Raw genomic sequence first — 25,127 nt, 5'->3', positions numbered from 1 at the left:
AAATGAAATTCTCAAAGTTAATTCATATATATAATAAAATTTAAACACTATCTATTAATAAAGATGAGCTTTTTGAATTAACACGAAATATGTTACTTAACAGTTTTTATATATTTATTTATCCAATAGAATTGTATATATTATACAAATAAAGCGTTTACTATTACACAGTATATATATATATATATATATATATATATATATATATATATATAATCACATATTTAAGGAAGAGTTCGTACGTTATGCTGTTTATATATTTCTATTATTTGATTAATATTCAGCGCGTACCGTCTCTTATTTTTAAATTGTCAAATGAAAAAAATGCCAGACAGAATGTAATTTCTAAAAGCATAAAAATTTGAGAGAAAAATTCCTTTCATTCATTTCGTTCATTTTTCCAACTAACTAATTCTGTACATGTTTTTTTCTTTTTTGTCGCTTATTTTCTACATAATTTGAATGTCAAACATTTTATCTTATAAATAATAAACTATCTATGATCAAAAAGATATTGTATATAATAGCGTATGCAATTATATATAGGCAAATAGACAATATATACCAATGCCTATATATGGTGTACTTAGCTTAATTATGTGCCTGTGAAACTTTTACATATCCTAAATGAGTCATGAAAAATCTTGTTGTTAAAACAACCGCGTATATACAATATCAGCAAAAAGTGAACTTTTTGGATGTATATTAAAAACCTAAATGTTTCTTTCTCAAAACACAGTTGTATATGAATAATTATCTTTTGTTTGCATTAGAGTCCTATATTATTTAGGACTCTAGTTTGCATATGATGCAGGTGTGTATGTGTGTGTATATATATATATTTATTTATCTAATTTATTCAATTATTTATCCAATAAGCCTCAGTTACGCTGCATACACACAATACATATCAATGTGCTAAATTAATAATATATATCATAAGAATAGGTGTTGGCATATCGTATTTTTATATTACTCCTTACATTAAATACATTATTTTTACGACAACATGTAGATGTGCTTTGAATTAACACATTCGCTGTCCATTTGTTAGAATATTTATCGTTATAAAAGACAATAATTGTAGTGAAAAATGTCCAAATGTTAGATGCGAAATTTAAAAAGGAAAACTAAACTCACACACAAATATTGTTGGATGAAAAGCTTTACAATGCGCATGAAAATAAGCTGTTCATTGTACAAAACTAAACCGTGGAGAAATGGAAATGAATCAAATATGATAGATTTCTTTATTTACATAGGAATATTACGAGTACGAATTATATAAGATCATATGTTTGTTCTAGAGAATATTTACTATCATTACATATATGCATATGCATATATACATGTATACATATATACATGCATATAGGGTGATTTTATTGTTCTTCAAGAAAATCTAATATCTTGTGATATGTAAAATAAGAAGTAAGTTTTTAGTAAATATATAAAATATGTAAAATTTTCTTAATATGCAATATAAATTAATTAACATAAATCATATAAATTAATTAATAATTTCTATAATAAATCATTTGAATATATCAAGATGTGATGCTTGATATAAAGATTGCTTTATATTCATGTATATTGTGTGTGTGTGTGTGTGTTTATATACATATATTCTTCTTTATTAAATAATATATAACGTCAATGTACATATTTCCTATTGTAGCGTTATACATACGATCATCTTATAACAGTAATCTTGCCATTTCCTTCTACATCTTAGATTTCTTTTGTACATATACTATTCATTCTTATGAGATCAAAATGAACAATTGAAAGAAAATATTTATTTTAACTTAAAGCTGGAATATGCAATATAGTATAGCTATGTGTGTGTATACATATATATATATATAAATCCAAACACACAATCCATGGATAAAGGATGGCAAGATAAAAATATAAAACACTTTATAAATTAATACCAACAAATTTTAGAAAAAAAAAGGATACTTGCATATATATACAAGTGTGTGCGTTTTATAAGGGACATAATGGCTATGTGTGTAATTAATTTAGGAATATAAATCTATGATTATTAATAAGATAATGTATCGAATAATGACAATTATTATTAGGAGTTTCTCTCACAAAATCTTGATTAACATTTGTCATCCTAATAAGCTATCACAACTGAGCATTTAATTAAATGCTAATCTGCGTGTGCATTACTGCTTCTTTTTTTTGCTCATAATGATAATATATTCCGAAAATTTTGACAATTTAGGATCATATATTGTTATCGAAATACCAATTAGATACTAATAATTTTATACTGTTAAATACATAAAATGTAATCTATAAAAATTTTAACTATATAAATAATCAATACATGTGTAATCTAAGAAAGAAAATGTATGTTAGGCACATAAATGATATATGTTTAGAAAAATTTTAACAACATTAATACACAATATTGATAAGGGGATTATGTACGCGCGCGCGCGTGTGTGTGTGTGTGTGTAAAATCCCACTATCAATTTCTTTTTTCTCCTTCATCTCTTCATTAAATATTCATAAATACAACTTTGATATATAATTTTAATTGCATAAATTGCATAAAACTTTAAATAAACTATCCTTTATATGCAATAAATTGTGCAAATATGAATTATCTTTTTTGTATGTATAAATATGTATGTGAATATGAATTAATTGGAGTGTAGTGGTATATCGATGTCATTAGTTTGTTTGCAAATTGTGTTAAATATTTCAAACAATATTTATATTCACATAACATATTCCTAGCTCGGATATACTCCATTTATTATACAACATTACAATTTAAAATAATACTCTATCTGCATTGAAAACAAAACAGTAATACAATATTATATTCCAAATTCTTATCGTCTTTGGAATAAACCAACATACAAATATATTTATATATACGAAGATATTATAGTTTTCGTATATCATATTGCGCCATTATGTTTACTATGTACTCCTAAATTTTGTCATATACTTTCCTATAATAGTATAATTTCCACAAAAACATTTCACTAGTTTTCTTTTTTTCACAGATAATATGTTTTTTCACTAATGCCATAAATACAAATATACTCTGTTTAAATAAATAAGAAAAAAAATTTGATTTTATGTTCAAAATCTCTGCATTTAAAGATAAAAAATTATATATGTTACAAAAAATTAATATTAATTAATTAATAAAATCAATTCCATTAAGCATGTACCAATAATAAAAATTCTTTGAGAAATCAAAAGTTTTCAATATATCATAATAAATATTGTAAACAATTAGTAAATAATATGAATATTGCTACATGTATTGATAGAATTGTAAGTTTTATAGTTGCTCGTTAAAAAAAGAAAAACTTTATAAAACACTCGAGTATATAATTTATTTTGATTAATATATGTTTTCTATCTTTCTCTTTGTGTCTTACATTTTGTGTTCTCAAATTATGTTAAGAAGCACAAGGTGGGAAAAAAAATAAATAAATAAATAAATAAAATAAAATAAAAATTTAGCATTTCTTATATTCTTATATATGTACGTTTTTTAATAAATAAATAGCAATATATATTTCAACAAAGAGCACATTAACTTTATTAAATTGGCGGACAGCGCTATCACTTAAATCTCGGGTGAAATAGAGCCATAAGTATCCTAATATGCCTTGTATGCTTTCTCTCTTTTTTTACTTTTCGTTTTTCTCGAATACTTTGTTGATTTCTAATGTTTGAAATGCAATTCACCTTTTTCTGGTATATGTGTGTGTATATGTGTGTGGTTTAAATTGACAATATCTCAACGCAAATGGTCAGACAAATCAGCACATTTGTATCTAGCATGTGTCTATGAAAATAGATATAGATCACTGTTTCATTGAGCTCTGTAATTAATATTGTTTCATTACTATGTTTGAAAGAGGAATTTTTTCATATATTTTTTCTTGCATCTTTGCATGCATAAGAAATATGTGCATGTTAGATAATTTAAAAATTTTAAAGAGCTTCAAATTTTTAGTTTTGTTTCGGATCTTTTATAACTTTTGTCAATATATGAACACGCGGTATACATTATATAAATAAATGATTTTGTGTCAAACTATATTTCCCAGAAACATGCTATGGATACCAATTTGTAAGTGGTAAACGACTTATAAATTGATATTAATATGCTGGTTGGACTGGCCAGTTGCGTTGATTACGGTTCATTTTCTCAAACTATCTTTGCTACTTGCACGGCTGGTTGAGGCTGTGCTAGATTCTCCTGGTCCACCAGTACCACCTGCATCTCCATTGATGCTAGAACCGGCGAGTGAGGCGGTAGGCGTTACTGGCGCTGAACGTCTCCTTACTTTTGTTAAAGCTTTATCCAATCTTTGTATAAATGCATCTGCATCAGTTCTCTTCATACCTAATGCTGCCGCAGCAGTGAGATATGGAACTCTGTAATTGCTGTTGTGTGCGCCCCAGCCTATTTTAATAATTGGGGAATAAATATATAATATAAATTCTTAAAACATTATCATATATAAATTATACTTTAAAGTATGTACCTTCAAATTTATGCGAAACAATATGCTTAGAATCTGTTGTCGTTATTACTCTAGTACCACTAACATTACGCAGAAATAGCATTGATCCTAGCATAGTAACTTGCTTGTTGTCGTGTTGATGAGTTAGACATTGAAGAGTCATAGCCATGGATATCGGATTGCCCTTAGTATCCAACAATCTTTCTCCATGCCTCGTTGCTAATTTTCCCAATTCTTCTTTCAGATAAGAATACATTTCCTTACGTTGAGCAATCAATTGTTTGTATCCTGCCATTCCGAGACTCAACAGTGTTATCATTACGTCCATAACGGAACTCGCACTCGCACGTCCTGGATACATTTTCGATATGCGATCCAAGAGATTCTTGTCAAAGGAACCTATGATAGCACCGCCCACTGGAACTAGAAAGTTCTTGTCCGTACTTTGAACAAAGGCATCTACACGACCTTTTCTCGATGCTTCTTGTATGAGATGCATGCATCTTGTACTCTGCAAGCTTTTAGGAGTATAGTGCAATATATTTGGTAAAACAATTTTTAATCGAAATATTTTGTTTAATATCTTGAAATTAAAATAGCCAATAACATTCCATCGTTTTCGAACAAAAAAATATTTCATAGTTTCAAATAAGAACGTTCTGAATTAAAAAGTGGCATTAATTGCTTAATAGTACCAAGATATCAAACTACAAAAATATAGATAAAAAAAGATCATACATCTTTTTACTTACCCATATGCATTATTTACCAAATGCGGTACATTATATTGACTGCAGAGGGCTGCGATAGAATCCACAGAATCGCACGCTCTAGGCGCAAAGCAACTCGTTGTTGTAAGTACACAAGCGACACTTTCGCCTAAAGCCGCCATTTGAGCCTCGAGTCTTTGCATGTCGGTTTTCAATTCGTCTCCTATTATCTGCATTTCAATAACGATAGGTTCTAAGCCAGCTGTGATTATAGATTTGAAGCTAGATTTTTGATCAATTCTAGGCCATAAAACGTATTTCGCTCGTGGTCTGTCTTGCTTAAGCGTTAGCATACATAAAACTAGGCTCATTCCTGTAGCCATTGGCGATAGAAAGCAACCTGCTATACTCTTCACTCCTGCAATTAAAAGGTATACTTTTGTTACGGATATGTAAAATTTATTTAATATTAGATTAATAATGAAATTTATATTTTTCCTATATATATAACTTTTAACAAAAAACAGAAAAAGAGAGAGACAAATCCGACAAAAATGGTAGATAAATAGCTATTATAAGACTTAGCTATCTATAACACTTTAAATTACAAAATTATTGTGTATTCCTATGCAGTTAAATATATGTCTGAAATATCCTTCTTGATAAACATATCTTTCCACATATTTCGCTTACCCATATATCGTATAACTTCAAGCACTAAAGAATTTGTTAATTTATACATTAAACTGCTACCAGCAGCTTTGGGTTGTACTTCTTCCAGATCACCGGATCTACCTATGCCATGTCCCATACGAAAATGTCTTCTTGCAACAATATTTGATACAATTCTCGCTTCGCGTTCACCAACGCTACAATTTGAGGGAAAATTATTGCTATCCATTTGCGATAGATCCGATAGAAACGATTCTATCGTGGCATCGTCCCAACCTTCTTCTGGCCATTTTCGCTGTTGGGGAATCATTATATTATAAAAAAAGAATGTATATCACTTTTGTTACATATGTATATGTATACACACACACACACACACACACACACACACACACACACACACATATATATATATCTATAATGAGTTTCGCTATTATTTGACTTACATGTTCAATAAAATGTCGTATAAGGTTTTCACGAGATTTTTTGGCGTTTAAACCTTGTTGTACATAAGTTGAAGGTATGAGCCTCTCTGCCAAACTAAATGCTTGATTATTCATTTTCTTGAATAATTTTCTCAATTATTTAGTCCTCCATAAATTGACGTTTGATCTCTTAGTACACCATCGCTCTTCGATTAATAGATAATGATGGATAATGATTACGGTAGTGTTCTCCGTATTAGTTTTCTCTGATTCCCTATTGTTTACTTTACACTCTTTGTTTACCGCATCTTCTCTTGCGCTGCTTCCACCATACTTCACTTACAAGATTATAAGTAAAGTAAGAGAATGAACGAAAGCAAAAAAATATATAATAGGCATAATTAGACAATTGCGCAATTGTAAAGAAACGAAAGGAGGAGCAGTGCAAATGGAAAAGTGGTAAGCGATAGGAAATCAGAGAGTACGCGATACAAAAGTCCTACCGTACTAATAAATAAAACTATTTTACACATTTGGCTACCAAATGTTTAAATAAATAATAGAAATAAAAGAAATGAATCTTATTCATCTTAGTATATAATTTGTTTTATACATTTAGTAAAATATGAAATATCCGATTATATCTTTTCCAACAATCTTAAAATATTACAAGAGATTAAATGTTTGATACACGCAATGCAAATTTCACATAATAAGCAGTTTATCATTTCAATTGGTAAATTGAGCAAAAATTACGTATTTTTTGAAAAATAATCTAGCGTGACAATATATATAAGGTAAATACAAGTGTAAGGTCATTTTTTTAACGCATACTCACAAATATATAAGACTGTGCAAGATTGATATGTAAGGAAAAACGGAAGGTGATACGTACGAGTGTGTGAGTTTACGAAATAAAAACACAAATTTGTTGCGTGAAGAACGAAATTTATTAATAAATCTCGAGTAAACTCAAAGATACAAAACGGATTGTATTCTCGATATAACGTCGCGCGAAAACAAAAGTATACAGAACAGAATCAAACTGAACATTGTCAAGTACAATACGACAAACACGTAGTGCATATGTAAAATACTACGAGAATAGAATAACGCGCAGCGATAAATGGATGAAAATTCGCGATACAATCAAAGGCGCGCAACCGGGTAATGATATCATATGCCTCTTTGACGTATTATCGGAATTGCTATCAGTTTGCCAAGTAAAAAGAGAGCCTGATGGTCTGATGGAGCGACAATATAAATATATATATATATATATATATATATATATATATATATATATATATATATATATATATGTATATGTATATGTATATATAACGTTTTGACGCGGACGCGATCGCGATCGCGATCGCGTGGCGCGACAGCCTGTGTCAATCTACCAATCTGTCGATTAACGAGAACAATTGTGTAAGAATCGAGAAAGCGACAGTATATCACGGTCGTCGCGGTTTAAAGGTTATGTCGACGTGCCAAGTTCATTGGATTGTCGTCGCGCAAAATTCCATACCCGTTCGAGTTCAAGACGCAGTGGACGAAGCGAGGCAGGGCGAGACGAGGTGAGGTGAGGTGAGATGAGATGAGGAGAGGAAAGGTGAGGTGAGATGAGGTAAGGTAAGGTGAGGCGACGTGCACGCGCGCGCGCGCGCGCTACCCGAAACCGCTCACTCACTGATAACGAATACACTGCTGGAGGAAAGCCCCGAATATCACCGTCGCATTCTTCTCGGCACTCGGCAGCGGACAGCGAGCAGGCAGGGAGCGAGTAACGCGGCGCGATCACGATACGCACCGATAATCGATATGCACGCGACACGCACAGAAATGCGTATCACTGTTCCTCGCCGAAATACCGTATTAAAACTTAAAGCTAGACAACGGAAGAAATCGCTAGAGTGTCGGTCTACCGGAAAGACGATCTCGCGCGACGCAACGACGATCAACTTGACAGACTCTCGGTCCTTGGTCTCGCGACTCGCGATGGGGTCGTCGTCGGAGCCAAAGATAGGGGAGGGGGAAATTCGCGATGCGCGTACATACATACGATATACGATACTTTGCAATTTGTAGGTTACGTCGCGTCACATCCGCCAGGAGGTCACCAATTAAATCGGATTAATTTTACGCAATAGCGATGACCGAGCGAGACGTAATTGTTGAACGGCGACACGTTCGCCGTCCGCCTCCGTATGTTCCTCTCGATTAACCGACAGAACTGCCGACGCGCACGACGAGGATGAAGAACGCGTACGCGTGGTTGAGGCTGGCGAGAATCGCAAAGTACAGGCTTTTACCTCCTTCTCCTACTCCTACTATTCCGTGGATATCGTCGTTTGGCCGATTTCGACGAGGAAGCAACGGGGACGGATCTACGTCTACGGCGCTACGGACGAGCTCGTCCGCTATCGCAGCCGCTGACGACGCCGCCCTCGTCGATCTTACAGGTCAGGGTGCTTCGCGCGTTATTCGCGCCTCGACTATCCGACAGGTGCATATTATATTGTACACACGCGCGCACACACTCACATATATATATATATATTATATATTACGATTCTCTCTATACGAGATACCCGATATCGACTTTACATCTCCCTCTGTCCCATTCGTCACGTATCGCACGTCCTTTTTCGTACGCCACGCAAGCTCCAAGTAAAAGCGATTCGATCAAGATTCCCTTCTCTAACCTTTTTTATCGGTCCGTTTTCATTTTATCGTCTAACGCTAAGTTTTCTCGATTATTTTTAGAAACAACTTTGGATTATAAACTTTTTTTTTTTTTTTTAGATTATATATATATAAAGAGGGGGCAATAATTTTTTTATCGATTTTTTTACGATAGGATAATTTACATTTGTAGCCAGATTTGAGAGATTATATACACTAGAATAATACAAGAATATATGAAAGGTAAATACTGTAACAAATTTCAATAATTTTCTAGAATCGATCTTTGTGTGCGATTCATCTCATATCTTTTTCCTCTATATTAATTATTATACAACGTATGTCGTATATAATAAATAATATGCATCGATTGGCAACACTGATCGGTATCCTTGACTTGGGGTGTGTTCCGTTTGATGCTGGAAAGGTTTCGAATCGATCCATCGACCAATCGGGACAAAGGAGGAGAAGATTTCCTTACTCCGATTGGTCAATCGAACTCTGAAACTTTTCTTGGATCGCATTTACGAACGGACGCGATCGCCGCGTACATACATACGTATCTCACAAATTATCAACTCTATTCCCATCATATCGTAATAATTAATTCTTTCCCATTGTACAAACGTCACTCGATTTTTCTTTTCGCCCGAATTGAGCTGCGCGTGTCAAATATACATTTTAGAGACTTTTTACTATGACCGATTGGTATACCTGCGTCCGAATTTATTACAGTTCAGTGAATTGACCTCGGCACAGTGATGCGCTGCCGTGGGATTTTTTTCCCATGTGAGAATCTCCGCGCGCATGCGCAAGCTGATGTCACAGCTAGACGTCAGCTGCATCTACGGACGTATCTGGCTGCAACGTTAGGCGTATAAGGATTCCCTTGTAGATTTCTTGCGTTTCTCTAATAGTGAAATGATAACGCGTTGTAGTCTCGTCTTTTTTTATTACTATTTATATTAAATATATTCTATTTCTTCGATAGAAACTTTCTTCCCTCCTTGCAACTTTCTTTACATTTCTTTTCTCGCTGAGGGGGGTCTAACGTTACCTTATATTTGATCGAATTATATACGTTAGTGAGGATTTATAGCGTTTGCTTAGAGCGCATGCGCGACTTTATTCCCACGACAGCGCATCGCTGCCTCAGTATGTAGTGAATTGCGGTGAATAGCGAATCTGCAATCTGCATCGTGGTGAGGGTACAAAGATTTCTCTTAAATTTTCAGACGACAAATGACAGTGTCGATATCGAACAGTTTTGAGAATCATTAGTTTTTATGACGTTCGTCATAAAAGCGTGCGATAAAAGACACTTGTCAGAAAGGTACGAGAATGAAAGTAGTTGATTTTATTTTCGCGTTGTATGTCTACGTTATGTCGACGATTATTATTACACCAAATGAGCACGAACACGAGTTGTTTACCTTCTTTTCACGTTTCTTACATTAAAAGAAATAATAATAACGCGCGAATAAATATAAAAATAATTTTTATATTTATTTACTCGGGTCTCGGGGGACTGACTGGAAAAACATTGACATTGTCGAATCTTTTTTTCTGTTTGCTTTACTTATCTTTACGAGTGACGCTTATACCAAAGTATTGTGTTTGTATCGTCTTATAAAAATTAAATTTTTACGTGTGATACAACGCAGACGTATTTTATTCAAAGCGGACGCGCAAATTTTATCGATAGACTGCGTATAACTATCGTTATACTGATAACGCGGCAGATTTTTCATATATTAATCAATATCAGCGCATCTAACCTAACCTGCATCAGTGTAAATCAATTACAACGAAGAAATTTTTATATTATCGTCATTTACTTGAAGAGTTTTATTAATGTTAAATATTTATCTATAAATCTTTTAATAATTCCATTTTTTTCCAAGACAGTGTATTTGGAGAAAAATTTTATCTCGAATGATTATATATAAATTGAATGTTGTAAACTTGTTTACAGCTAATCATGGAGCTTGAAAATTGTAATGCACATGGAGATCAGGAGAATGCTCGGCCCGATACACCGCAACACGATAATGATCCGAGTGGTAATAAAAAATGGTACCGGCAAGCCACCCAAAGGTTAGTGTGCACGTGTGTGTGTTTTTTTCTCACACTGTGTAATACATGTCTTTACCTTTACGTCGAAAAATGGACGTTGTTAGGATAAACGTATCGAGATGTTTATTTAAAATATTCATTACATTTTGAGGAAAACGAATATCTAATAGATATATGTATAATTTTATGTCATGACTCGCGCAGGGCAGAGTCGTGCCTATCAATTTTTAATAGAGTTCAATGCATTAAAAAAAAAAAAAATATATATATATATATACAAGATTAAAAAGTAGATGACAGAATAACAGTTAACAATATACTTATGTTTTGAATTTTCTTACACGCGCGCAAATATTTATAATTTATGATACGCTCGATCTAGAAATGCTTTAGATGTAACAACATACATACATATATAATACATAAACTCTTATCGGTAAATATTAATTCGGATTAACTTACACCTCACGGATCATTTTCATTTTTACACTTATATCGCGTGGAGAGGGTACATTCCTAAGTAATACACGCTTTGAATTTTCTCTTCTGCTTCCAGAGATATGTGATTTTGAAATATTGTAGAAAAAACATTTCAAGAAAATGCAATTTAATCCCGAACCTTGACGTCGATTTTGTCCTTGATATAGTTCAAGTTTATTATAAAGTAAACGCATGGGCGGCAACATCCTCACTCCGAAAAAATTTAACCTAATCCAACCCATGTCCGTAGGGTGAAGCTTTATTATTTTAAGAAATAATTCATCCCTGGGACATGGATTTGGATTAGATTAGATTATTTCGGGATGGGTGCCCCTCCCCCGCTCACGCGTTTATTTAAAGATTTACTTGTCTTTATATATAATTTTTATATATAATAATAAATAAGAAAATGCAAAATAAGAAAAATATTACAAAACAAAGCAGTATAAAATTGTTTATATCTTATTAAATTATATCGACGACTAAATGTAAAGAAAAAGAAATTCTTAGCGAAATTAAACGGTAATCTAGAAGCGTACTAACATTGACGCAATAACGAGCGAATGTAAACAAAAAAAATATAAACACTCAAGTAGAATATAACGAAAAAATTATACGAAAATTATGATACTTCAAAATCGCGTATCTCTCTATCTCTGGAACCAGAAGAGAGCGCCACAAAATTCAAAGTGTGTATTACTTGGGAATGTACCCTTTAAAAATATGATAAAGATCCGTGAGGTGTAAGTTAATCCGAACATTTACTCTTTTATCAACTAACATTTTTTTAAGTAGTCGATAAGATTTTCAATTATTTTCCATCAAATTTTGATTAATACTTGAGAAAATACCAGAAAAGAGTAGATTACATTATCTATGATAAATCAGCTTCTGAAATATTTGCGGATTAAAGTATCAATCCCACGCATTTTCAAAAGTGAATTCATATATATCGTACGAAAATAATTCGTTTAAATGATACACTTTGGCCGCGATATATTTCGGGATTGTAAAAATATATTTGGCTCATCTCCTCTTGTATATATGTTTACATTCTACGCCAATATCTAATGTCACACAGTAAAATATAGATTTGATACATAAACATAATTGTAGGAAAGATAAAAAAGATCTCGGCTAAAAATACTACACTCTCAAATAAATATTTATTTGGAGGAAAAGCGTACAAAAAAAAAATACATTTTTTTAATAATTAAAAAGCAGATAATTTTTAAGTATTCACAGCCTTCTTTATGTCATAATCTAGACAAAAATAAATTACTGTACTGTATTGTTTGGTGAAAAGAGTGGTAAAAGTTATGGAAATTTACAAGAAATTAATGAATTTCGAAATAATGTACGTACAATTAATGAAAATAACGCGGACGATACATGTATATATTATCACATTATCTTTTGCCGAGGGCACAAGATTTTACATCCCACATTTTAAATTACACATCTATACACTTGTGTCTGTAGCCAACTTTGAAATATTTCTTTTTAATTTTTCAAAGCCAAAGATAGCGAAACGCGTCTGTGATGTTTGTTACAGGAAATCAATTTTTGATTTCACTCCCGCTTATATCTCCCTTAATCTGAAAAAAATCTGTCCGATTTGATGTTCTGTATAAAAAACGTGGGGGGTATCACGTATGTCGCAGTCTCTCTCTTTTTTCTTTTTTTTTTCCATCGTTATCGTACACACGAATGACCCGTGCGGTTGATCCGATGCGTCCTTATCGCTTTGCTGTGTCAGGGAGAGAAATAGATGGAGAGAGAATAAGAGAAAGAATCGTGTTTGACGCGCCACGACCGAAAGCTGTTGTTCCGTTCCGTCATTATGGCATTGCCACTTGCATGGACGCAGAGTTAAGGAAAATAGGCGATCAGCGATCAGTTTTCGCGATCAGTTTTCTCGTTTGTTTAAGCTTTCGGAAATCGGCGATTCGCACCGTCATTAATTCGCTATGAGTCATCCAAATGTCGGCGTGGCCATCACGCCAGCGGATATTACTATAGGTAATTATCTCTCTCTCTCTCTCTTTTTTTTTAAATGCTGTTATATATACGTATATAAAAGTCGCATTTTTTTTTCTTTTTTTATCGACATCTTTCGAGTTTTACATTAAATGATAATTTAGAATGGGCAAATTAATAATTTTAACCACTAATTACTTGCTTAATATATTTTCGTGCATTTTTAATTGATATCAAAAAGTGGTGATAAAATATCGTAACAAAGAAAGACGTGTGAATTAGTCAGTGTAAATTTTTATTTTCTCTCGTGCAGTATAAAAAAGACAAAACGAGATAATTGAAAACATTTTTACTTTTTTTTTTTTTTAATTTACTGACCAGCAACTGTCCAATAACTGAATAAAAAATTCTGTTTCCATAAAATTATATTTATATGGCTAGTTATTAATCAAAGGGTATATAGATAATTTTATTTTTCAATAACTAAAATTGTTAAAAAAATATTTTCTGGTTAGAAAATAGCCAGAAACTAATCAGGCTAAACGGATATTAGTAAATGATAACTGGTCTATGACTATTAACTAAGACTAAGACTATTCTACTTGTTATTTTCTAGTCAATCTAGCCAATAGCTAGATATGTATGTGTATCTCTCTGTCGTTTATATATATTCTAGCGTTAATATATATATATATATATATATATATATATATATATATATATATATATATATATATATAATTTCCAATATCATTAAAAGTTATGACAAATCAATCTAATCGTGTGTAGATAAATATATAGATCTAATATAAAGATATAAATACAAAAGAAAAATGATAATTTAATGCATATTATCGCGTTAATCTGTCTCTCAACAAGTCGATGTAATCGAACTTTGAATTTGCGCTGCGAAATATTGTATACTCTGACACGAGATAGGAAGAACGCTTAAAATGATAAGCCACGTGTAAAGAGATATCTTGCTAATTGTCGATATGCAAAATTATTATTTTCATTTAAATCGCATTTTTTCGGAACCGAATTGAAGAGTTCATTGCAATGGGACAAGTTCATAATGTGTAAAATTTAATTTGAATCCCAAGTACGAGATACATAGTTGATTTCTTATAACGCGAATCTTTCGTGTTTTATCTCAGCTTCGCTTTATAGAAAATTAAAAGTAACGCAGTTTCGAGTAACGTAGACTTAAACTGATTTCATCTCACATTTTTTTCTCCATCGAAGATAGTTAGAGTATTTTTATCATTGTGTTAAGATTGTCGCTATTACGAAGAGAGATACGCGCATCTTACGAATAGCGGGTTTACTTAATTATTACGAACCCTTTAATTGTAACGAAGGCGAACTCGAATTTGACGGTGTAGGGCCGAGAGTGCGATTCCCGGATGACTCGAACGTATTTCCCGAGGAATCGATTCATCGTACCATACTCGGCCTTAAGGTAGGACTGACGAGGAACGATCGTAGCGAACAAGATCTGGATAGCTACAACGTGGGCATTCACGGCGCCCGTACTGATAAACGTGAATTGGGCCACAGGTAAATGTAGGATTCTCCATTTAAGTGAGATAAAAGCGGACAAACTTACGTGATGTTATTAATATATGACAAAACGGCACTTCGAGAATCGGCGTTCGACGTATAAGATCGGTATTTATCTCGCGCAAATCTTTCGCCTTATTCCAATTATAGAATTTGGCCCCGGGTCAGTAATGTAGAGTTTTAAACCTAATTTTAACCCATTTTACATCGCATTCCGTTCAGGATACCGTTTCTTATTGTTAGATAACGGCATATTGTACGTAATATTGTAATACGATTATCTTTTATGCTATTCAAATCATTTAGCTTGCGCATAACTCATAGACGAATAATGACTTTTGTTTTATTAATTATGTATCCGTGTCAGTACGTCACGAAAGTTTCCTAAAATATTGTCTGTCAAAGATATAAGTTTAGTTTTCCGTTATCGATGCACTTGTCATCGGTATATCGGATTTAAATTTCTTCGTACGAAAAAAGATATATGGTCTCGCCATGCCGCGGTATTATTATTATATTATTTTTGCATCAAAAAATTATTTTGAAAATACATCTCCCGATAATGCGCGCTTACCTTAACGATCTGCGGTGTTCGTGAACGATAACGAGACTGTGGATGTAATGTGGATTTAAAAGCTGAGATATGCATCTATCGATTATCACTTCGAATTTGACATTTAAACTAGTATATCGAGCTTTTTACAGATTTTATTATCAACATATCCACAATTCATGTATAGCAATAAGAAATTATTATTTAAAAGAACAAGATTATTTTTTATTTAATTAAATCTAATTTTGTATTTTCGTTAAACAAAGTTGTTTGTTTTTACTCATATATGTCGTATTATATCTTATTTTCATAATGTTTTTATGCATAAAAAAGCTTTACAAAAAATATTTAATAAATCCTTTGAAAAGCAAACAAATGAAAGATATAAAATAAATCTTTTTATTTGGCTGTATAATCTTTAGAAAATGGCGCACGCGCACACACACATACACGCGCAGGAAATGAATCAAAACTTAGAGAGAATAGATTAATCGCGGTAAATTCGACCATTCGATAATACTATTAGATAATGAAGGGGTTTGTCCTTACACGACGACAATGTGCTTAACAATCTTTCATAGAATTTCATTATGCTACCGGCAGTTATTTCGTTACGTGTAATCTCATTTCCGACGTTGCTCATAATTCTCATGATACTCTCGATCGTTTATTCAAAAAAATATTTTTATAAACAAAAAATAAGGTAGTCTATAAATCTCTCTCTTCTCCCCCTCCCCCCCCTCTCTCTCTTTTGTTTCTCTGACAAAGTACATATTAACAACAAAGTACAGAATTAACATCAACTTAGTAATAGAATTAATCTATTATTTAAAATTAACAAAAAAAAACTAATTTACACGTACGTACAGATTTATACATACTTTAAATTAACAAATTGTTTGATAAATTTATATATTTAATTAATTTATATTTATGTACGATGTAATGAGGAAATTAATTACACCGCATATAACGATTGACTTTTTAAAAAAATTATCGGTATTTCTCTTATTTTGTATCGCCTGTTTATCGTAATCTCGTTCGAGTACTGCCGCTGGACCAAAAGAACTGTCAAAGACGCCTTTGTGAGTTCATCGCGATAAAGTGACTAAAAATTTCCAGCGTGAATTGCGCAAAGAAATTTCTTTCGGTAAGCAGATAACGACAACAACTGACGTTGCAATGTAACCAAACAACGTATTGCCTCATAAGAATGCGTCACTATAATAAAGACTAATGTTTCTCTTATTGGAAGATTTTCTCTTGTAGAACAATTAACGTACATAAAACAATATATTAATAATCCCACATTGAAAGATTAAAAATACTACGATTGCGCAACTCTTATCAATCTTCTTATCAGATATAATCTGAAAAAAAGAAAGAAATAATACAATACATTTGTGCAGACTGCTTCTATCAATTTGAACAGTTTATATTAATTCTCGATAGATGTATCTTTAGATCTAAATTTAGTTTTATACGTACATATTATGAAATGATATAGCTAAAATCAATTTTGTCAATTTTTCAATTAACATTTTCTGTTATTTTTTAATTTACGTTCTCGTATAATACCATCCACCCCCCCCCCCCCCCGCCACTATGATATATATATATATATATATATACACACATATATCACAACATAAAGAATTTAATATTTTTTGCAAATTAAATATATATTTTCACATTTGTTTTTCGAAAATTTGATTATTACCGCTGAAAAGATATATTTTTTTAAAACGTTAATATACGTGTAGTCATTCGTTCGTTATGGCCATCTTTATCAACCACTACATTATGAACTTACAAGCGACGAGACTTATGCAATGAGCACGACTTGTTTCAAGTTACTGACCGATATTTGTAGAACAACGTTTTCTCTTACATTGAAATCGCGTATTATAAACGTATGCATAATTCATTCACGTCGTATAACAAGTTATTAGTGTCACTCTGTATACGTATTTTATCGATCAAATTGTTTTAACTGATATTGTTCGAGCAATGATCGATTTATGTTAGGCAAAATTGATAAATAATATTAGTAAAAATAAACATATATGCATTATATTAAATCGAGATCTGAAATAATCCAACACTTGAAGCTTTTTTAAAAAAAAGTTCGATCGAATAATATCCACTGAATATCTATTTCTCGAATTTAAAATTATGCGATATTAATTGTTAAATAAATAAATTGCTCGGAAATTATTGCCAAAATATATGATTGTACGGAAATGTAACGTGGACACCGCATTGTAGACACCGTGAATAAATGATCAGTGAAAGTTCGTTACGTGCAGTGATTTTCGTTTCAATATGAACGCATCTTCTTGTGCAGAAAGCCTGACCGATTTAACTAAAAATCTATATTATCGGAATCCGCGATAAAAAAAAGTCATGCTAGGAACGATTAAACGAGTGCTTCAGTGACATTACGTATGTGAAATTGATCAGCGGAATACCTGTCGATATCGCTACATAAATATATATATATATATATATATATATATATATATATATATGTGTGTGTGTGTATGTAGATATGATACACGATTGATTTTATCTCGATATCAGTTGCAAGGTACAAGAAATTAAAATATAGTTCTGCTAAAAAAAACTTTAATGACCTTGTAAGAAAATAACTTTGCGAAAAAAAAATTCTTCATGTTCATTCTTCGGTATTATGTAATATAAATTGTGTATTTTTATATCTTTTTCGATATTTTGAAGTCTAAGAGAAATATTTGTTATGTTGCACATGATGATACACATTTCTACACGCTATGATATTTTATAATATATTACTTTTATTATTATTATCGCTTCTAATTACTCGCACGAAATATTTTATACAATACATAATATGAATGACTTTCGTCATATTTAGAGAGCATTAAACACAACTATTTATTTCACATTTTTCCAAGATAACACATTGTATACATCGCACGTATGTATCTATGTCGTTGATCTAAATAATCATATTTAACAATACGATTAAATATAGGGAATATAAATAGGCATAATTTTCTTAACATGATATATATATTTAGATTACGTTGTCAATATAAAATTATACATTTGTATTGTAGATATAATTTTTCATCGCGTACTCGTTTCGTGTTCGTGTTCGTTGTCGAACGAGTTGATCATCCGATTTTAAGTTTGTTCGACATATAGGTTGCATGTAAAATCGAAATCGACGATTTCGGGCAAATCTAATATTAGATTGGCCAACTTCTCATACGTATACCAAGCACAAGGTGATATGATTCACTTGGATAGATTTGCGTGTACTGTTTTCGCATGTTATCGCTCCCTGCAAGATTTGTCAAATATCGCCTATTGATAAAAATCTATCTCTCATTATATATATATATATACTCTGGTATCGGAGGAAAAAAAAGAAAGGGAAAACACTATGTCACTTAACGTGGCATTGATGCACCAAGACTATTATCACTACGTACACATAATAGCACGCGATTCATCGTAATTACGAGGTGAAGCGCGTCCTGTATACGCATAGAGTCAAATATACACACGCGCATACATTTTGTTCTAATGTAGGTAATCCCTTGGTAGAGCTTACACAATGTTCGTGCACACGATCGCACGTTGAATTCGGAGGAGATTTGTGTCCGGAAGACGATGAATTAGCTCCCATCGTTGCGTATTAATCGACTCCGACAACGGCGACCCGCCACAGACCAGTTGATGTACGGTCATTGAGCGGGCAGCATCAGCGTCGTTTTTTTTTGTTTTTTTTTTCAACAAAGCAGCACCTTTCACGCACGGCACGCACGCTGTCATTCCTTCCGACGTGCCACTTTTACCGTACTGTCATTAATATCGTGATAATCCGAATTGAAAGTTTTCAAGTCAATTTAGCGAGTGCGTTATTGGACAATAATAGGTGATTTGAATATTCAGATTCAGAGAATGATCTAGGTAACGCGCTGACACGAGAAAGTTCGTCGCGGAAAAATTTTCCGTACACACACGCATCCTTCTTTGAAATATACCTTTCTTTTACGCGCCCGTGTGCATAGCAATAATGTAAATAATTTTATCAGCTAGTGTTACGATGTTTTGTTTTCTCTTTGGTGGTTTTATCAGCTTTCCGTATCGTTATATTACATTTATCGCGTATATCGCGTGTTGTTAAAAAAACTGAAAGTTTCAAGTTTCTATTGGACATGTTTTATTTCACGTTATACAATTGATTTCTTTAGTGATTTTATTGTATAATGCATCTCTGTGTCGTGGCTGGATAACAAGAACGCAAATCGATCGTAGGGCACCGATGATTAGTTGATATTCCGCGAAAAATGTGGCTGAAGAATACGAACGATTTTGACGAACGACATTGCGTACAGAATGAGTAAGTTGTCCATTTCTTCACTTTATTTATTGAAAATTTATAGAAATTTGGGAAAAAATAATTAACGAAGAAAACATTCCATTATTATATATTTACGAAATCGAGGAAAAAAAAATTGGCTAATACAAGTTGCTTTCGGCTAAATTTTTCTCTCTTTCACTTTGTTTCGATGTCTCTTTAAACCATATCTTTGTCAATTGATAATTATTTTTACTACGCGTGCCTGACTTATGTTTATGACGACATATGATTTTCTATCGTATTATTGAAAATTTCAAGTTTTTTTTTATTTCACCATAATGATTAAAGATAAAAAAAGAAATTCAGGGAATTGTAAACAATTATTTATGATCAGAGTTATGACATAGAGAAAAATATTATTCGTGTTGGACATTATATACGTTTGTGATCGCAATTAATGTTATAAAAAAATCGTCGTAAAATTCATGTTTAATGCTTAAAGATTTTGATATATTTGAAAGTTGGATTAAGAACATGTATCGATATTAAAATGCGTCATTTCGAAATACCTCGAACATAAATAAGCAGCACATTTTTGTCATATCTCTCTCTTTCTCTCTTTCTCTCTCTTTGTGTATGTGCGTCCCTCCTTCCCTTCAGCTCCCTCCCCTTCTCTCTTTCTTACACGTTTCAAGATAATTAATTCATAGCAGCACACATTATACATTGAGAACAATTACTGCAGTTTTATATGTGCGTGAATTTTCTTAACAGGATTTTTTGCGGAAGATAAATGCCTGATTTTATTAAGGAATATTTAGTTTAATATATGCTACACAAAATTTACTGGACTTAAATTTTTCTTCTAATTACGGACAATGAAATATCAAATATAAAATTCAAAGGTCAAGATTAAATTTAAATTAATAATAAGTTTAAAATAAATCCTTTGCGAGATCGTGATTTGAAGACTCATTATTTCATTACTTGTTATGTTATGAGGAAATTGAATTGAATTGAATTATATCGAGTATGTGTGTATGTGTGTGTAGAAAGAGAGAGAGAGAGAGAGATTTAATCTTGGATTATATGACCTTCTTTTGCACACACACACACACACACACGCGCGCAGTAGTTAATACAAATTTATTATAAAGATTAAAAAAGGAAGAAAAAATCAACAATCAGATATTTTTGTTATCAATGACCAATATTTCGTTAGTATACTTACACAATTTGTTAAATTTAATATATGTAATCTTCCGTGTCTTAAATGTTAATATCATAAGAAAATGAATGCTTCTCATAGCAGAGAAAGGCAGTAAAAAAAACCGATTCTAATATTACCAATGTTATTGTTTCTATATCAGCAGGAAGGTTTTGAGAGAATTCGCTCTGTCACAACAAATCGTCACCACACACACAATAGGTCCCGCCAAATTCTCTTCATTATATTAAATTAATCACGCACTTTTCGAATCAGCGTGGAATATAACTAATTTATGATGTTTCTTAATCGACAAATTTTTTGTTCTTACAGGATCTTTGTCAATCGGAGTCTTCATTTGGAGAATATCAAGTTTTATGGCTTTGATATGGATTACACATTGGCAGGTGATTATTTCATAATAAATGTATCGTTTTAAAAAAATAAGAAAGCTAAAAAGCTATATTGTGCTGAATATTTTAGAGTACAAGTCACCGCAGTACGAGCAATTGGGTTTTAATCTGCTCAAGGATCGTCTAGTGTCGTTGGGATATCCGCATGAAATCAAGGCCTTCGAATACGATCCCAGTTTTCCCGTTCGTGGATTATGGTTTGATACCTTGTACGGAAATCTTTTGAAAGTGGATGCTTATGGAAATATCTTAGTTTGTGTTCATGGTTTCGAGTTCTTAAAACAGTAAGAAATAAAAATATTATATTTTACTCTTTTTTTTTGTACAATTTGTGTTTTTTTATTCCTTACTTTCTATTTGATTTGTTTTGTTTCAGCTCTCAGGTCTATGAACTTTATCCAAACAAATTCCTACAATTAGATGAGTCCAGAGTTTATGTACTCAATACCTTGTTCAATTTACCGGAAACCTATTTGCTAGCCTGTCTGATAGACTTTTTCACAAACTCGCCGCAATTTAGCCGAGAAAAAACTGGAGTGAAAGAAGGTGAGCTCACTATGAGCTTCAAAAGTATATTTCAGGATGTCAGAAGCGCGGTAGACTGGATACACCTTCATGGTAATTTGAAAACAAAGACAATCGAGAATTTGGACGAATACGTAAAGAAAGACGAAAGATTGCCCATGTTCCTTACGAGAATTCGAGAGAGCGGAGCGAAAGTATTTTTGTTAACTAACAGTGATTATGTTTTCACGGACAAAATTATGACTTATTTGTTCGATTTTCCACACGGTGCAAGGGTATGTTTTTTCCTTCTCTTATTTATATTCTATCACATTTTTTAAATTAGTTTCATACGAATTAATGAAGTATGCATGGTTAAAAGTTAATAATTTAAAGGATCATTCACCCTACAATGACATTAAAGTTTATTTTATGATAGAAACGCGCGATACTGCGGGTACAGATAACCGAGCCAATTTTTAACGTACGCACGTATGTACATATGTATGTATGTATGTATGTATGTATGTATGTATGTACGTATGTATTCATTAATACTTTATTATCCCGTTAATACTCATACTGTCATTCTAGAGTTAAATGTAAATTTATATCAACTAAAAAAATTTTGTGTCTTTATAATTATTGTCTTTATATATATATATATATATATATATATATATATATATATATATATATATATATATACAGCTGTTTTTGAAATAAAATCTTTATATACATTCATGTAAAGTCTCTTTTTATTTGAAGATTAATCTTTTCAATACAAATTTCAAACTTTTTTCACTCTCTTTTTTTAATGACAAAACACTATTTATTATTCATAAAGTATAAAATAAAAACGCATTTTTGACATGTTCTCTCATTCTAGCCTGATGAATCGCATAGAAATTGGAAAACATATTTTGATACAATTGTGGTAGATGCCAGAAAGCCATTGTTCTTTGGAGAAGGGACAATTTTGCGACAAGTGAACACGAGCACAGGCGCTTTAAAACTTGGTACACATAAAGGACCACTTCACACAGGTGATGTGTCAAGCACTTCGATAAACGTAATTTAGGAAACTTTTTTTTTATTTGCGGCTATAAATAAGATTTTATTATGTAATCAAGTTGATTTTATTTAAAACAGGGGAAGTGTATTCAGGAGGTTCGTGCGACGTGTTTACAGAATTTATTGGTGCAAAAGGAAAGGATGTGTTATATGTCGGTGATCATATATTTGGCGATATTTTAAAAAGTAAAAAAATAAGAGGCTGGAGGACATTTTTAATAGTCCCTGAATTGGTTCAAGAGTTGCACGTTTGGACTGATAAGTGTCAATTGTTCGCCGAATTACAAAGTCTAGACGTTATGCTCGGAGAAATGTACAAGTGAGTAGCATGTTCGATCATAAATATTATCAGAAGAACGTATACTTGTATGTTTTTATTAATGTCGTCTATCATGCTTTGTTCAGAAATTTAGACAGTAGTACAAAGGAAAAGCCAGATATCTCTAAATTACGCGCGTCTATAAGAGATGTCACACACAAAATGGACTTAGCTTATGGCATGATGGGTTCCTTGTTTCGCAGTGGAAGTAGACAAACGTTTTTCAGCAGTCAAGTCGTAAGGTACGCCGATCTATACGCGGCGACTTTCTTGAATCTGATTTACTATCCCTTTTCGTATATGTTCAGAGCACCTGCTATGCTGGTAAGTTGTAAACTTACATATACGATTTTTACTCAAATTATATCCTACATAAGAATTATAAAAATTTTATGTATTATTATACTTTTAGATGCCACATGAAAGTACGGTCGCACACGAACAGAGATTTGTCATGGAAACGCCAATGATTAGCCGTTCTAGAACGTTTAAATTGGCAGATGAGGAAGAAGAACATAATCGACCTTCTTCTGTAAGTATTTAGGGCTTATACCTCATTATATCTCATTATCATATGACAAATAGTTGATGCATTAATTGATCAGTGCAGATTAATTGTGTCTTAATAATGTATTCTCGAAATGTAATTTTTTAAATGTATGTTTTTATTCAGAAAAATTTGTATGTGGATCATTTTAATAATCAAATTCCACATGCAAGACCAGAAACGCCACGTAATGTCACACATACGCACGATGAGGATTGCAGTGATGAAGATAGCGATTCACAGAAACAAGCTAATCAAGTGAAAAGGTGTACAAGAGACACAAATTGAAACTGAAGGAATATTTTATTTTTTAATCAGATGCTACTTTTATCATCTCACGTAACTGAAATCAACTAAAAAATAAATTGCGAATAAAGCATAATATATAGCTATATCTTATGTTTCAAAAAATTATATAGTATAATATATGATAATTCACATCCTGCGTTAACATTTAGTTTTAAAAATATGTATATACGAAAATTTATATTTTTTAAAGAACAAGTTAATGCAAAAATGAGATTTTATTTCATGTATGTAGATTATGTGAAAAAAAAAATTCCTTAATACATATAATACTTTTGTAGAGCTATGGGATACAGTCATGTTGACAATTAGCGCACAATGCTCATATTATGAAACATTTAGATATTGAATTATACTATAAATATTAGACTTTGTTAGCATTGTATACGCTGTATAATAACTTTACATTTTATTATTAAGACTAAGAAGTATTATATTAAAACAAGTGTTGAGAGATATAGTAAGAAACATTGATGATATTAAACTTATTCTAAAATCGAGTATATTAGCCCGCTCTTTTTATATGTAATAGAAACTTATCTTGAAACTACATAAAAAAGGATAAAATAAACGCGAGATACAGCAAACCCCAAATAAACTGTGCAATTTAGACTAATGTGTACAAAACGAAAATATACGATCATATTCTTTAAATTAATTAATTGTTAAATGATTAATCATATACTTAACAAGTATTAGCTATAATTAATTCTTTATAATAAATACTGACTAATTA

At 31.9% G+C, this 25,127-nt stretch overlaps 2 protein-coding genes across 23 annotated transcripts; one reads left to right on the top strand and one right to left on the bottom strand.

The window, feature by feature from the left end:
- Positions 1 to 218: 218 nt before the first annotated feature.
- Secs (Sec synthetase) lies at positions 219 to 9,100 on the bottom strand. 11 transcript variants are annotated; one of them, XM_070296550.1, is made up of 7 exons: positions 7,859 to 8,868; positions 7,163 to 7,568; positions 6,346 to 6,662; positions 5,921 to 6,194; positions 5,270 to 5,645; positions 4,539 to 5,035; positions 219 to 4,456 (listed from the first exon to the last, which is right to left on the bottom strand). In XM_070296550.1, exons 3-7 carry the CDS (start codon positions 6,457 to 6,459, stop codon positions 4,191 to 4,193), a joined length of 1,527 nt encoding a protein of 508 aa, XP_070152651.1. In that variant the 5' UTR covers positions 6,460 to 6,662; positions 7,163 to 7,568; positions 7,859 to 8,868; the 3' UTR covers positions 219 to 4,190. The 11 variants fall into 11 exon arrangements, with proteins under 11 accessions (XP_070152651.1, XP_070152656.1, XP_070152662.1 ...); XM_070296555.1 differs by having other exon boundaries at positions 6,346 to 6,530; XM_070296561.1 differs by lacking the exons at positions 7,163 to 7,568; positions 7,859 to 8,868 and adding an exon at positions 8,938 to 9,100 and having other exon boundaries at positions 6,346 to 6,530.
- Nt5b (5' nucleotidase B) lies at positions 7,751 to 25,049 on the top strand. Of its 12 annotated transcripts, none has more exons than XM_070296537.1 (11): positions 7,751 to 7,907; positions 8,419 to 8,836; positions 10,991 to 11,112; positions 21,562 to 21,635; positions 21,712 to 21,925; positions 22,018 to 22,441; positions 23,035 to 23,191; positions 23,298 to 23,538; positions 23,625 to 23,862; positions 23,951 to 24,070; positions 24,212 to 25,049. In XM_070296537.1, the coding sequence occupies exons 2-11, from the start codon at positions 8,585 to 8,587 to the stop codon at positions 24,371 to 24,373; spliced, it is 2,004 nt and encodes a 667-aa protein (XP_070152638.1). In that variant the 5' UTR covers positions 7,751 to 7,907; positions 8,419 to 8,584; the 3' UTR covers positions 24,374 to 25,049. The 12 variants fall into 12 exon arrangements, with proteins under 12 accessions (XP_070152638.1, XP_070152639.1, XP_070152643.1 ...); XM_070296538.1 differs by having other exon boundaries at positions 7,751 to 7,917; XM_070296542.1 differs by lacking the exon at positions 7,751 to 7,907 and having other exon boundaries at positions 8,708 to 8,792.
- The last annotated feature ends 78 nt before the right edge of the window (positions 25,050 to 25,127 follow it).

Source organism: Polyergus mexicanus, unplaced genomic scaffold, assembly GCF_030449975.1.
Source record: "Polyergus mexicanus isolate NDT 795.1 unplaced genomic scaffold, iyPolMexi1.0 SCAF_5, whole genome shotgun sequence".
NCBI classification, from domain to species: Eukaryota; Metazoa; Arthropoda; class Insecta; order Hymenoptera; family Formicidae; genus Polyergus; species Polyergus mexicanus.
The sequence above is the reverse complement of the archived record's forward strand: the minus strand, read 5'-3'. Positions and strand labels throughout refer to the sequence as shown.